The sequence below is a fragment of the Danio rerio genome, chromosome 25, assembly GCF_049306965.1.
Source record: "Danio rerio strain Tuebingen ecotype United States chromosome 25, GRCz12tu, whole genome shotgun sequence".
NCBI lineage: Eukaryota > Metazoa > Chordata > Actinopteri > Cypriniformes > Danionidae > Danio > Danio rerio.
Window position 1 is genome coordinate 18,545,104 of NC_133200.1, and position 15,279 is coordinate 18,560,382.

Genomic DNA, 15,279 nt, shown 5'->3' on the forward strand with positions numbered 1-15,279 from the left:
GAAATGTGCTTTATTTAGTTGTTACCTTTTTTTCCTCACAGTTTCGTGCAAGGGCAAAATTGTTTTATCTCACAAAATGAAATATGGGTCACAGAAATTTCCAGTGCTTACCAACAGAATGCTGCAACTTAAAGTAATTAAGTTAATTACTCTATAACTTAATTACAAGTTACTTTCTAACTTAGTCACATTTTGCAGAAAAAAAATTACTTTCATTAAGGGTCCATTATGGAGCATTCACCCAGGGCTAATACCTGTTACAGTAGGTGATGTATCCAATATAAATCACCATGTGTTGTGTGTGAAAATGTTTTATTTAGGTATTTGTCATGTGTCGTCTGTTTCCAGATTTAGCTATGATGATCAGTACGAGAAGGAAGATGCCCAGAGTCCAAATCACTCCCAGTGGAAGGACCAGTGTGAGAAGATCTAAGAAGGGAAAAATGCAAATAGTTTAAATATTGCAATGCTCTTTATGAAGGAAAGTGCTCATAAACTTACTTATCATGGGTCTGTCTGGTAAAATTCCATTGATCGGTCCATAAGACAGAAGTGCTTGAGCCTGTTCATCCACAGCAACCTCTCTTTTGAATATAGTTTTACATTCCTGAAAATAAAGCAGGGCAGGTTACAACAGCGTATGGAATTGCATTTTCCCTTTAGAATGGGAGAGTTTATCTCATTATTGACTACATTTCTTGAAAATTTGAGAATCTCTTATTCTAACTGAATTGTGAGGGGGGGGGAAATAAATCACAAACACTGTTTTTCTGTGGTCAAAATCAGATTACATAAAACAATCCATAACTAACAGGTTTAAAATTGCTTACAGGAATACAAGACTTTTGATCCTCAGGTGTGCAGAGATGGACAGTGCAGTGCAGGTAGAAACTGTGGGGCTCTTGCAGAAACCGAAACATATCAAACGAGTAACGGACAGTCGAGCCCTCACCGTTGGTTCCTGCAGGATGTGGTGTACCATTACCAAATGAAGCTGTTATATCCCTTGTGCACCTTAAAGCAAAACAGATCATACAATATTAGATCATACATACAATATGGTTTAGTCACCCTTAGCATTTTTAAAATAAATTATCATGGGAAATCCGGTCAGTTAACAAATTTAGAGAATTTTGCATGAAACGATAGATTTCCTCAATGTTGATTTCGCATCACATAATAGTTCACCCATAATGAAAATTATGCCATCATTTACACACCCTAAACTGGTTTCAAACAGTTTTTTTTCATCTCAAAACTTTTTTATTGAACAGAGGAAAATATAATGAAGGGAAAAAAAAGCAGCATATTCTTATGAACGTTCTTTATGGATGTCAACTATGTCACCATTCCTTGTTTCAACTATTGAATGTCATGTTTTCAAATCTAAAGCTACTTGGTTCAGGAATTTTATTTCACATTAACCTTTATTTGGCCAAATTTCACATGCAATATTATTTAAATCAATTTCAAACTCAATTCTTGGGATCGCCGCAGCTCTGCATAGTTTACCTCCAAAAACCTCTAACAGCTGCTTAATAGTCTCTAGAAGTCTTAAACACCTTGATTATTTGGATCATCCGTGTTCGATTCGGGTTGGAGCAAAAATGTGCAGAGCTGCGGCCCTCTAGGAATTAGGTTTGAGACCTATGATTTCAATAGAATTCCATGCAGTTTAGTTTCTGTTTAGTAGCTATTCGCAGTGGTTAGTGCGCCTACAAATGGCACCAATGTGCTTCAAGTGTCCCAAGTTTGAGTCCCAGATCTGTGATCTTTACTGTTCCCTTCCCCTCTTTCTTTCTAACTTTCCTTTCTGACTAGCTGCTTTCCAGTTAATAAAGACAAGTTAAAAAAAAAGGTAAAAACTTGCACTTCAGAGTTTTGTGTGAGGTCCAAAAAGAAAAAGAAAAAGAAAAAAACCTTGAAATCATAGGTATCAAACCCGATTCCTGGAGGGCCGCAGCTCTGCACAGTTTTGCTCCAACCCTAGTCAAACACAACTGATCCAACTAATCAAGATGTTCAAGGCTACTAAAGACCAGGGCTTGACTTGCCAGAACAAGCCGGATCCGACACCTCTGAAATCTGATCCAGCACCTCATCTTACAGACCCCCACTCTCACAACCCCCCACCCCCCATCATTACTTTCGTCATCACCTCTCCCTCCTCTTTTAAGATGCCGGATTTGTTGCCCCAATCTGTTCTGTGACCTCGCAATTTACGAATTAAGCACTGCTAGAGACTATTAAGCAGGTGTAAGTTGGAGATGGTTGGAGCTAAACTATGCAGACCCTCCAGGATTTGAGCTTGAGACCATTGCTTTAAAGTGACTTCTGCATGAGATGTGATTCAGACATCACCACAGTATTGACAAGAGAGCTTTTCTGACTGCAAAAGTTTATCATAACATTGCTAATCTGACCAAACATCTGTTGATAAAGAACAACAAGCAATTGTTCTCTGCAAAGTTTTGCTATTAAGATGAAGCTTGAGTCACTAATTTGCCAAAACATAATTAAAAAAACTTCCATGCCGTTTCGTATGAGGTAGGCCTGCGTATGTGATAAAATATTTCCCTATGTAAATTTCACATCTGATTTCATCTATAGCCAAACTCTGAACAAAAATGATCTGTTTCCTAAAATGTTGCTTATTTGACCAAACTTTAAAAGGGACAATTTATACCAAAAAACTAATTCTGTCATCATTTACCCATTCTCCACTCGTTCCAATCCTGTAAAGCGGCAGCCATTGAATTCCATAGTTATTTTTTGTTCCTGTATGGATGTCAACGGGTGCTAGGTTTCAGTTTTTCAAGATATCATGTTTTATATTCTACAGACAAAAAGTGTGGGAAAGGTGAGCAATCGATTTTCAATTTTGGATGAACCATTCCTTTAAGTGCTCCTACATGCATAACACTGTTGATGTAGGACAATGAACTGTCTTTGCACCAATTCCTGCACACAAGACTTTTTGCTATGCGTGTTGAAAATCTATGTTAATAAAAGACAACTGGATTGTATATTTACAGGTACATACAGTATGACACTAATACTGACTCACCCGTTCTCCAATAGTGTATGCCTTAGGCCTGACTTATCATTAGCTCGAGGAGTCGTAGTCGCCCAACAATCATTGACTTTCAAATGGAAGAAATCTTCGGGCTCAATCACTTGAATCTGGACGTAGATTTGATCCCCAAGCTTAATAGTAGGAGCACTAGTGAAAGCCTCAGTGTATGTCTGATCTTTAAACAAGCTCATTTCCACCCTGGCATCCACTTCATCCACCTTGAACAAACTTTCACTGCAAAAAAAAATTAAATGGATCAAACATGTATCCTTCATCAAGCGTAACTGAACATGAGTGTGTTACCTGGAGAAGGAGAAGATGGGAAACGACAGGCTGAGTTTGCGAATGTACGGATAGACGCATTTGTACACAATCTGCAGAGCCGGATTTCTCACAATGTTTCCATACACAGGTGGGTCAGCCATCAGAGTTAAGGAGTATGTAACATGCGTTATGTTCTTCTGTTAGGAGTAGATGCCTTATTTGAAGTATAGGATGTGATAAGGTCATTGATAATTCATTGTTTAAATGAGAATAAAATGGCACATTACCTTCAGAGGTTTGCCACCACAGGCCGTATACTGGTCCATTGGTGTGTGCACGGTGAAATACGTTGATCCAGAGATCTCTTTTCTGTGGGCACGGCACCTGGGATTAGGCAAATGAACAGCTTCTACTCCAACATTGTAGTATTTGAAGTACTCTTCGTCCACTAGGATGGAAATGAAGTCTTTGCCACACGTCACGTTCATTGCTGTGACTGGAAAACAAATTTTGATTCATATTTAAAATGGAGCTCAATTAAAACAACATGACATGTCACAAAGATCACACAGTGCTTGAGATTGTCGCACTAGCACTTTCAGTGCACACTCGGGTTTGTTTGACGTCAGAGCTTCAAATAGAACAGGTAATAAAACCAAGTGTGAAAGCACCCTTAATTAACCATGGTCCACATTTGCTAAATGTGTTTAGTGGTGTGAATGGACCATTTAGAATGTTTCTTAATCACTCTATGTAAAACATTACAACTTTTCTTAAATCTTTCAAATGAAAATGATTGTTGTTTTACTATTGCTACAATATGCCAGAATATCTCTTATAAACATTATTTTAAAACACTTTTAGCATTTAAAAAACGTTTTTTTTCTTAAACTTATTATTGTGAATGCAGACCCAGTTTACCAAAGCAGATTTGAATCTTTTTTTAGAATATTAAAACCATGTAGGGTGAATTCGGGTACTCTGGGACACTTTTTGCAATTTTGACTTCGGCTATCTATTACAGTGTCTAACTAATTCGAACAACATATTGAACTTTTCTGAAATCCCCAAGATGTTTTGTAACCACCCAACGAAATGTACTATAGATATTATACTGAGAATAGCCATGGCACACCTATTAGTATTTGTTTCTAAAAAATAAAAAAAAAAAAAAAAAAAACAACTGCCTTTTTGATAATCTGGGACAGGTCACTTCGTAATCTGGCACATATGTATTTGGGCTGAAAACCTATATATCTGCCATATTTATGCATCCCAAACACATGCAAATTTTACCAATTCATAGAAAAGTGTGTATGTGTGTTTTAAGTATCAGAGAGAGAGAGACTGAATGTGCGTTTCGGAGGATTTCACGGTTTACCAGTATGGTAGTATCATGATACTATATGGTTCCAAAATACTGGCGGTGCTGCTGTCCACAACAGATAATCTTGCATGTGGAAAAGTCACTAAAATACACATGTGCAACAATAGACCATTTTATTTTAATACTCAGTGGATCTCTTTAAGGTTGCACGTTTTCTGATATTTTGAACACATCTGAATCGGTTCATTTCTGTTCCTGTCAATATGAGTTAATATGAGCTACAACAACCATGACAACCTCTTAAAAGAACAACTCACAAAGTGACATTTAGAATTACTTTAGATTGTTACCTGATAAGACTGAAAAAAAAAAATAATGAAAAACTCAAAATAGCAACAGGAAACATTGAAATTGACCACTTCATACAGCCTAATTATGTTGGAAAAAATGCTTTAATTACTTGGTATCGTGATACTTCAGCTGCATAGTATCGCAACATGAATTATTGGTATCGCTACAACCCTAGTGTGTCTGTGTGTGCATGTAAGTGAGTGTGAGAGTACGTGTGAGTGTGCAAGTTTGTGTGCATGTAAGTGAGTGTGTATGCGTTTATGAACAGAACATTGTACCTCATCTCATTAAACTTGTAAAGTCTCTAAATGCATAATTCTCCCATTCGAAGACTGTCCTAGGTTACCCACACATATACAATATATATTACATTTATATTTTACATCTGATAATGTGGGACAACAAAAAATGTTTGAAATAAAAAAAAATCTAAAAAACATTTTCCATGCTCGAAATCTTATTTTGTTACTTGAATAGACCACAAACATAATTTGACAATAATTGGGAACATTATCTTATGACAAGTTTATGTCCTTTACATTAATCTAGTCAGAATACTATCTCACTGACTTTGTCATCTAATTTTGATAAGAGCTCCTTATTGACAAGTGCCCTGTGCCCAATGTCCCAGATTGCCCAAATTCACTCTAGAACATTTTATGTGAAGTGAAATAATTGACTTGAAAGCCAGGCTGGGGATTTGAACCTGGTTTAGACCTGGTTTAAGCAACAAGGTTTACTCTCCTTTACACTGGTCACAGATCTCCAAAGTAAACTACTGCACAATTACAAATTATCCTCTGCATTTTAATAACTAGACACAGTCAGATGATAGGCCTATATTTCCGCTATTTTTCTTACCAGAAATACTCCAGACCGCATAAAGGACTGCATGAAGCAGAAACACCTGTAGGAGACATCAATTCTTACACGTAAATTACTGCCACTTTCTTTAATCAGTCATAAAATAAATAAATTTCGCACCTTTGATTTCACATAAGGCGCCATTTGCGCTGCGTAGTTTTTTGTTTTGGTTTTAAGTTTTAAATGTGTTTTAGATCATTTTAAGTAGCCTAATATTTATTCTACGTGTCAAATAGTTCACATAGCAGAAAAAATCATTTAAATACGTCAGAAAGGAAACGCCTGAATTAATTTGATAAGTGACACCTGCTGACCGACTAGCGCGTTGAACAACCAATGACACTTGATTTGAATCGGTAAACTGACAAACTAATTAAAGCGGTTGGCTAATATCAGACTATAAAATAGCCCATTTCAATGTGGTCATGTCATTAGCCCTGCTTGTTGTCATACTATTTTCACGTTAAAACAGCTATCATAACATTATTTATCAATAGCCTATCTGAACTTTTTGGATTATCGGAAGCTATTAAAAATGTTAAACAAGAACTACTTTAGAACCATAGTTATCGTTTACATTCCTCAAAATTGTCTACATGGCAACACCCAAAATAAATAAATAATCATACATACATACACACATACATACATACATACACACAAATATATAGAAATACATAGATATAAATATGAAAATATATAAGTAGTGAAAAGCTTGAAACAATTAAATAAATCAAATACTAGATGAAAAATAAAGCTACAAAGAAATGAAAATGTAATAAAGCTAAATTAATTTAAAAAATGACAAAAGCTCAAAACAACATATACAATAAAACATGATTTAAAATTCAAAAAATCACTTAAAAAGCACAAATTTAGGCTATTAAATCTAAAATTATAATTACTAAATACATGAATTCATGTAAATAATATAGCAACACTGGTATAAAATTTTATTTATTTGCATAGTCATTTCAAAAGCACAAAAATACAAAATCTGAAATTACAAAATAAAAGTTCGTTATATTAAATATACATTTTAAAGTATGTATTATTATTATTATTATTAAATATAGGAGGAAGGTTAGCCAAAAGATAAGCCTAAATACTAAAACCCAGCCCAAAATTACATTTGTTTGGATGTTTAGAAATAAATAAACATTTTATTCATATAATACTAAATAAAAAGATGTTAACAACACACTATTTCTTTCTCAATAAATAAAACCCCATCAAACTTTTTTTTTTAATACATTTTTTAACATTTACAACATTTGGTACACATCATTTACAATAATAATCATTAGATATTTACAATGGTGCCAATAACGATTGAAAAACAAGAGAAACAATAGGGGAAAAAACAGAAATGAAACAAAAATGAAAGAAATATCAATAGATTATCGGTTCTGAGGATAGATAAATAATAGATAAAGAAATTGAAAGTGAAGAGGGGATAATAAGAAAATAACATCATTAGAGATTTATTGGATTCTATTTATACATATTAAAGGTCTTGCAAATATGTGTATATGTTTTGAGTGCTTTCTTGTTAAGTGAATCTGGAATTGTAAGTAATTTTTAAGCTCTTGTATTATACTGGCTTGCAGTTTGAAAGTTTACATTTAGGAATATAAAATCTGCATACAAAAAGAAGGTTTATTATAAATCAGCTTTTACAATTTGTATAAAACCCCCAAAAATAATTAAGTTAATTTTGGAGTCACAGAAAAGTTCTTTGAAGTAATATTTGAGATAAATAATTTTACATCTTGCCAAAATGGGAACACAAGTTGCATAACCAAAACAAGTAAGGAAGAGTTTCAGTTATTCTGACAAAAGGAGCAATTTGTATCAAAGTCTGATCTAAATCTTTTCTTCAAGAAGTTAAACCCTGTCAAACATTTTTTTTATTCGAAAAATGAGAATGTACAATCACTGTACATTATAAAGAAAATGGAAAGACAAAAAGAAAACATTTTTGGAAAAAGAAACACAACAACAAAAAACAAAAGAAAAAGAAAAACAAACACATTATACAATACACATTAAAGAAAAAGATTATATAATTTACCAATTTCTGTATTTACATTTATGTATAAAAAAATTGTTAATAAGATAAGAAGGTTAAGAAAATATATTTTCTTTTTATGTAAAGCTTGTGTTTTATAATTAACAAAACTAAACTAAACATTTTCCAATAGTAAGGAAAAGTCTTTATCAACATTTTCTATTACAAAAAGAGAAAAATTCTTCCAAAGCAAACTAGAATACCTGCATTGCCAAAACAAGTGAACCAGAGACTCAGGGTGCTGCCCACAAAATGAACAATTAGTATTCATATTTTTTTATATCTTACTAAAAGAGTATTGACTAGGTATGTACGATGAATATTTCTAAATGAAACTTTTTTTACCCCGTCAAACATTTCCAGAGAGCATGTGACTCTTCTGACGTAATCAAAACAAATCCATTGATCGGCGCTCGATTCACCAGGCCCTGATGTTTGTAGGAAGTCATGTGAGCCGGGGTATATGGCGGTTATGGTCTAACCCTTACATTGAAAAGCACTGTTATTTACGACTGTCATCACCCGAGGAGGAATAACTATCTGGCTTATGTTGTGTACGGCGTAGTCGCGTTTTGTCGGACAGTCTCCTATGCTCGTTAAGCTCATATCGTAGTTCAGGCTTTTATTTAGCTTCGTCTGTACGTAACTGTTCTCATCCTCCGTTTCAGTCTAACGTCGCAGACAGCAGCTCATGTCATTTAATAAGTGATGCCCGAGAGGAAACACGTTTTAGGGCGTCGTCTTGTTTGTATTATAATAAGCGCGTGATGAGGAAAATCTCGATTTCATTTATTCATTCAGTCGTAGGTTAACCGAGCTGTCATCCTCTGCATTCACTGAGGTATTCGTTTTAACAGCACACACTTCTGTTCTATGCGTCATATAAGGGTGTTTTCTCAAATATTTAGTCAAAATGAATACAGAAAAGGATTTTTCTCCACTGACACCAAATATTGTGAGGGCTCTCAACGACAAGCTGTACGAGAAGAGGAAGGTTGCAGCTCTTGAGATTGAAAAGTGAGTTAAAATATGTTTTTTAATAGGGTAAATGATCATAAACAAGAAAACAGGATTTTAATTTGAAAACATGTTATTTTGTCATACTGTACGTTGATGTTGGACGAGAGTGAGAGACAAAGAGTCTACTGAGAGTTTCACGGATTAAAACAATAAGTGTATTTTATAAAGTCTCCTGTTTAAATCAAAATTACTATTTTGTCTTTATATTTCTTTCTTTATTGTTTATTTTAACATGCTATACAGAAGACATATACTATATTCTTATTCAGTGTAACAAACAACAGTTTATATGCAAAGTCTTTTTTTATAGCAAGAAACAATTGACAACATTAAAATCCTGTTCATGCATCTCAGTGCTCCGAATCATATTCTTTTCACAATTTAAATTCACACTCAGTCACAGCATCTTCAAACAACATGTTTTAAATTGTGGCCACATTGAAATAATTTGTTCCTTTATTTTTGTTATTTGTTCACACGTTGAATAAGTTGAACAAATGTGTTCACTCGTTTCAGTTGAATCAGGCATTTCCAAACCCAGTCCTTGAGGGCCGGTGTCCTGCAAAGTTTAGTTCCAACCCCAATCAGACACACCTGGCCTAGCTAATCAACTAGGGTTTGTAGAAACATCCTAGCAGGTGTGTTGAGGTAAGTTGGAGCTAAAATCTGCAGGACACCCGCCCTCCAGGACCGAGTTTGGACACCCTTGAGTTAAACCATGGCCGCTATGATCAAAGGCATTCAGTCATTTTGTGATTAACTCTCTGCTTTTAGTTAAACTATAGCCGCACTGAACTAATTCATACACTCATTTTAATGAATCATGGGCGCGTTGAACGATTGCCTTCTCTAAAACACTAATAAATAGGGCCAGACGGAATCTGCAGACATTTTTTTTTTTGCTATTTCTGCACAGAATTTTGTAAAAAAATCTGTGGATTTATCCGTAATGATTTTGGGAGTAATGTACCTGAAAACTTAATATTTTATATTAAATAATAATACCTTTTTAACAATCCAAATGTTTACAATGCAAATTCAATCAGATCCACAGAGCAAGTCTCTCACATAATGTATCTACTAAAAGACAGAAAATATGACTTTACAAACTACATTGTAAATAAATCATATAACCGTTTTAACATTAGTCAGTAATGTTACTGAAAATAGTTTCAAGCCTTAATAATACAAATTCACACAAGTCAATAAACAGACTCAATGATGGGCTAGAAATCTGCGGTTTTCTGCTTGTACAGATTCCGTGTGGGCCCACTAATAAGTTAATTTGTTGCCATTTTGTTTTACAGTATGTCATTCACCCTTATAAGTTTGATGTAATCTCAACTGAAACATGAAGACTAGACAGGACACAGAGAAGCTCCTCCCCTTTAAAAAAACAGCCAATAGTGTTTCGTTTTTATCACAGCTCTGCCAGTGATAGTTGTTGAGTTCAAGCACATAGAATAAAAAGCACATGAGAAGCGTCTTAAGGGGGCGGAGCATGATAAATACCAGAGAGCATTTAATTGGTCAAGATTTTATGATAAACTGAAGTATAAGGTGGTGTGAAAAAAAATCTTCAATCGATATAGGTCAGAATTGACAAGCAGCAAGCTTTGGATGTTTATATCTGTTTTATATTTTCCAAATGTAATTTTTGTTGCTGTTTTGGAACAAACTAGCTAATAGATATCCTTAAAACTAACATACTGAACCTAACATCTAAAATGTTTTATTTTAATTTCACGGGACCTTTAATATGCCATGTATATAAAATCCCTTTTGTAAGTTGGTTTAGATTCAGACACCAAAACGAGAAGTCTCATCTTTGATCCATTCTAGAGTTTGTGTACTTGGTTATTTTGAGACGACCGGTCATCTGACCAGTCACATGATCTCATTATTTAAGCATATGATCAATAGTCCATAGTCCAAACGGCTTCTACTGCATAAAAGTACTCTAAAAGTCCAGCCAGTGTTGACTGAAATATTAGAATGGTATTATAACCCAGTTATCTGCTTCTTCCCATTCTTTTACCAGGCTTGTGCGTGAATTTGTAGCTCAAAACAACTCTGCTCAGATCAGACATGTCATCCAGATACTGGCCACAGAGTTTGCTCTGTCCCAGCACCCTCACAGCAGAAAAGGAGGCCTCATTGGGCTGGCGGCCTGCTCCATTGCCTTGGGAAAAGTAAGTTGAGCTAAATATGATGTTTTGTTACTCCTTGAAAAGCAAATTCTGGTGGCTTTGTCTTTGCTTGACTATTATTTGACCTATTGTGCTTCTCAGGATTCGGGATTGTACCTGAAGGAGCTCATTGATCCTGTTTTGACCTGTTTCAATGACTCTGACAGCCGTCTGCGATACTACGCCTGTGAGGCCCTGTATAACATAGTGAAAGTCGCCCGAGGAGCAGTTCTGCCCCATTTCAATGTGCTGTTCGATGGGCTTAGTAAGGTAAGCTAAAGACACTTCATGACTAGGAATGAATCACACATGGTTTCCCATGATTACTAAACATTTATTTGTAAAAATACTGATATGGTTCTAAAATAATTTTTAATTGAATAGATACAGAATAGCAGAATCCTTATCACATTGTTGAGGCTATTAGCAGAAGATCCACATTGTAGGATTGTAAAGAACACCAAGCAATATATGCTTGATTAAAATAAATAAATAAATAAATACTACAATATGTAAGTGCACTCATTTTTGCAATTGTTTTAGAACTTCAGATTCAGTTGTCTATGGAAGAAATTATTCGGAATAATAAACGCCAAAAAATGGTTAAACTGCTTGTTTTACAAACAAGTGTGTTCATTAATTTACATAAAAAGGAGAATAATATCTTAACAAAATATCAGTTTGCAACATCAAGCAGAATAATAAGCTGTTTTTAACATTTACAAATCAATGTAAATGAATTAAAGTCTCTAACCAAAAAGATTCCATTGGCTGTACCCACTTGTACATGAAGAATAAGGTCAATGGATTAACAGTTTGTTATCATGACTTAATAAAAAGTAAGCATATTTTTCTATTTTGTTACCCCATTTTTACCACAAGTAACCTTTTCATAGGAGTTACTAGGGTTGTTACAAGACTTTTGAGCTTTTATTACTTAAAAAGATTTATATTGGAATTGATGTCAATGAATTCACCTTATTTGGTTTCTTCCCTTAATAAAGGGTTAAGAATGTTAATACAACAAACTAAATTACTATAACTAAAATATAATATGGAATTGAAATAGAATATATGGAATAATTGATAACATGTTACTTAGATGAAATGTTTATGCTGATGTAAAGTTACAAAAACTAAATAAATAAATCAATTGAGGCAAAACTGAATTAAATGTTAAATAAAAATTAACATAAAACACATAAAAATGAAAAATTCAGCACACAAAACTAAATTATTAATCCAACAAAACTTACAAAACAAATTTCCTTAATAAACCGCAAATAAACATTTAAAATGAAATGAAAAAAATAAAGGCCGTTAATAAAATATTAAATACTATTACATAAATTTTAAAAGAACACATAAAATGTTTTATCTGTTCATTTTTAAGACAATTGTACAGTAGTAAAATGATGCAGAAAAACAAAGCACAAAAAAAAAAGAAAACAGCAGGCAACATTATTAATGTGTTATTGATAATTAAAATTTCATACATTCCAATGGTGGTCCACATTCATCCCTATTATAACTTATTATGACCCAATCTGCTCTTTATAGCTTGCAGCAGATCCTGATCCCAATGTAAAGAGTGGCTCTGAGCTCCTGGACCGCCTGCTTAAGGTGAGTTTGTCTAGAAACAAGAATGTACTAAATGACATAATGGCATCCTTTGACTTTGATTCGTGTTTTTTAAGGACATCGTAACGGAGAGCAACAAGTTTGACCTGGTGGCTTTTGTCCCTCTGTTGCGTGAGAGGATTTACTCCAATAACCAATATGCTCGTCAATTCATTATCTCCTGGGTGAGTTGAGCACTTTCACCAGTCTGCAACATTCAAAGTCAGTATGGCATTAAAGTTGTGAGACACTTTTCTTCACAGTGTGAAGTAAATGGCTTCTAAAGTAAGAATAAAATATGGGGGGGGGGGGGGGTGTGATTTCTTAAGAAAGAATAAAATATAGGGATTTGATTTTGCCCATTGCAATTGAATGGACAGTTGTGATTGGCTATTGGGTCATCAGGATTATTCTGTCAGGTTTATTCTGACCTTACATTAGTAATAGTAATACATAATTTTTAATAGATACCACAACAATACTCATATTATTAAATATAAGGCCTCATTCACACAGAATGCATTTTACCATTCTCGTTTTACTTCGTTTTCAATGTAAACGTAAACTTGACAGACGTTCATGACCACTGCACTTTTCAAATCTTTTGAAGCACTTTGCTTATGAGAGCCACATTTTTTTGTGTGCTGTGTCAATTTAAAACAACATATTCAATGTGTTTAACGTCAGTTCCAAATAGTGGACCAATCAGAAGAACTTGGAGGCAGGGCAACCATTGCATTGTTTCTGTAACAGACACTTAGGGGCTGTGTCTGGATTTCCTCGTGCTCTAGGCTGTGCTAACATTTTCTTTCAGATTAAGTTCAGTTACACTGTAAAACACTGTAAAACATGCTGTGTTTCACACAAAATATTCATGTTGTCCCAACACAAATTGATTAGGTTTACTTTAAGTTTTTACAAATTGAAGTGGATTGCACATAAAACAATTGAACTGTCTAAAAAACTTTAATTATATATATATTTTAGTGTACCAGAATTAATTAGTTTTAGCTGATGATAATGACAAAATGTTAATATTTTTATTGATATTGTTTAATTTCACTTAATAATTTACATTATCATAATTTTTTCAATGTTATGTCAATTAAAAGCATCTATTGCAAAAAGATTTTGTACTGAAACAGATTTGTTTTCAAATAATTTTGTCCCTGTCCATTCAAAAGTTTCAGGTTTATATACAGTGAAGTACAGTGAAAAGCAAGCCATGGTTTTGGTTAAAAAAATAATAATAATAAATTCTAGTGGTTCACAGATTTGCATTTTGAGGATGCGGTAACCTGTGAGTTTCAACTATAGACACTGTTTACATTGTTCTTCTCTCAGTGTTGAATGTCTACTGTTTGGACTGTGAATAGAAGTTAGTTAATTGACCCTTCGCTAAGCCAAACCTGACAACCACCACACACCAATCGTGGCTTAGCAATTGTAGCTATGTGCAGGCGGTCTGTCAAGCTTTTAATTGAGGGAAACAGGCCAAAGCATTGTGCATATGGATTGTACAAAATTAAATAACTGGTATCCTAAAAGTTTGGATGGGGTGGTGGAATTTTTTTCCCTTTCCAAAACCTAAAACCCAAGGGGAGAAATGCCAGCGTAGGTCAATCTGTTTGAGGGGCCATAAAAGCAGCACAATCCAGTCATATTTCCAACTATTTCAAGCTACGATTATTTGGATTGCATATCAGAACAAAACAGATGTGATCACAAACTGAGCAGTTGCGGTCAATATACTTCACCTGCAGCTGTTTTTCAGTCATTTATAACCCTCATGTTCATGTCAGAGCTACAATTCAAAGATGTTTTCGCCTGTCTTTTTTAGATTTAGCCATTGGTGACGACATTATAGCGAGTTAGTGTCTGCTTTTATATTTTTTGTCTGATTAATATTTGCTGGTAGGGAAAATCTATTTGTTCACGTCTGCAATTTATACCTTGATCTGCATTTCAATTTATTTATTTTTTCAACTTAACTGCAAATTAGAATAGGAACTATAAAAAGCACACAAACCTACTGTCAGTTATAGATACTGTTCATAGTTATGCCCTATTCACGAGGGGCTTCAACGTCAACGCTTGTCTGAAGTTGAGGCTGACGCCATCGTCATAGCAGTGTTAGCCAATGAAATTAGTCAGCAATAGGCCACAGTCTAAGCTGGTGTATTTGCATACAGCACTGATTGGCTGATGCTTCCATCGTCGCTTGAAAAGTTGAGCAAGTCCCAACTTTTGCTGCGAGCAATGCCTGACGTCACCCATTCAAAGTGAATGGGCAGCGTTGACGCTGACGCCCCTTTTGAAAAAGGCTTTATGGGTCAGTGATGCTAATATTTGGCACAAATCTATGAGTTTCGCCTTTTTGGCTGTTCTTTCTATGAATGAATAGAAGCACTGTCCATGCATGTTTCTTCGTCGGTTAGTAATGCTATATTTTATTGCACAGTTGCACTACAATTAGTCTATCAGGCTTTTTGGCTAA

At 34.5% G+C, this 15,279-nt stretch overlaps 2 protein-coding genes across 5 annotated transcripts in view; one reads left to right on the forward strand and one right to left on the reverse strand.

Annotated features, from left to right (window-relative positions):
• Positions 1–6,115, reverse strand: zpd (zona pellucida glycoprotein d). Of its 2 annotated transcripts, XM_005162998.6 has the most exons (8): positions 6,003–6,115; positions 5,880–5,925; positions 3,628–3,836; positions 3,380–3,537; positions 3,068–3,310; positions 831–1,014; positions 502–607; positions 1–429 (listed from the first exon to the last, which is right to left on the reverse strand). In XM_005162998.6, the coding sequence occupies exons 1-8, from the start codon at positions 6,024–6,026 to the stop codon at positions 317–319; spliced, it is 1,083 nt and encodes a 360-aa protein (XP_005163055.2). In that variant the 5' UTR covers positions 6,027–6,115; the 3' UTR covers positions 1–316.
• Positions 6,116–8,383: 2,268 nt separating this feature from the next.
• vac14 (vac14 homolog (S. cerevisiae)) overlaps positions 8,384–15,279 on the forward strand; it is a 210,896-nt gene continuing 204,000 nt past the window's right edge. For 2 of the 3 annotated variants that reach the window (XR_012399859.1, XM_009297900.5), the window contains exons 1-5: positions 8,384–8,970; positions 11,015–11,165; positions 11,265–11,432; positions 12,723–12,785; positions 12,860–12,967. Coding sequence is in view for 2 of the 3 variants with exons in the window: in XM_009297900.5 (XP_009296175.2) it covers positions 8,867–8,970; positions 11,015–11,165; positions 11,265–11,432; positions 12,723–12,785; positions 12,860–12,967 (594 nt within the window). In the remaining variant the exon portion in view is untranslated. 3 annotated transcript variants of the gene reach the window in all.

Bases quoted from the DNA above. Each gene is read 5' to 3' on its own strand.
- zpd (XM_005162998.6), bottom strand. From the start codon at position 6,026: ATGGCGCCTTATGTGAAATCAAAG. The intron at 3,837-5,879 runs GTAAGAAAAATA...TTTGTTTTCCAG, and splicing joins TGCGGTCTGGAGTATTTCTG to TCACAGCAATGAACGTGACG. The intron at 608-830 runs GTAAGCAATTTT...CTTTATTTTCAG, and splicing joins ATCAAAAGTCTTGTATTCCT to GAATGTAAAACTATATTCAA.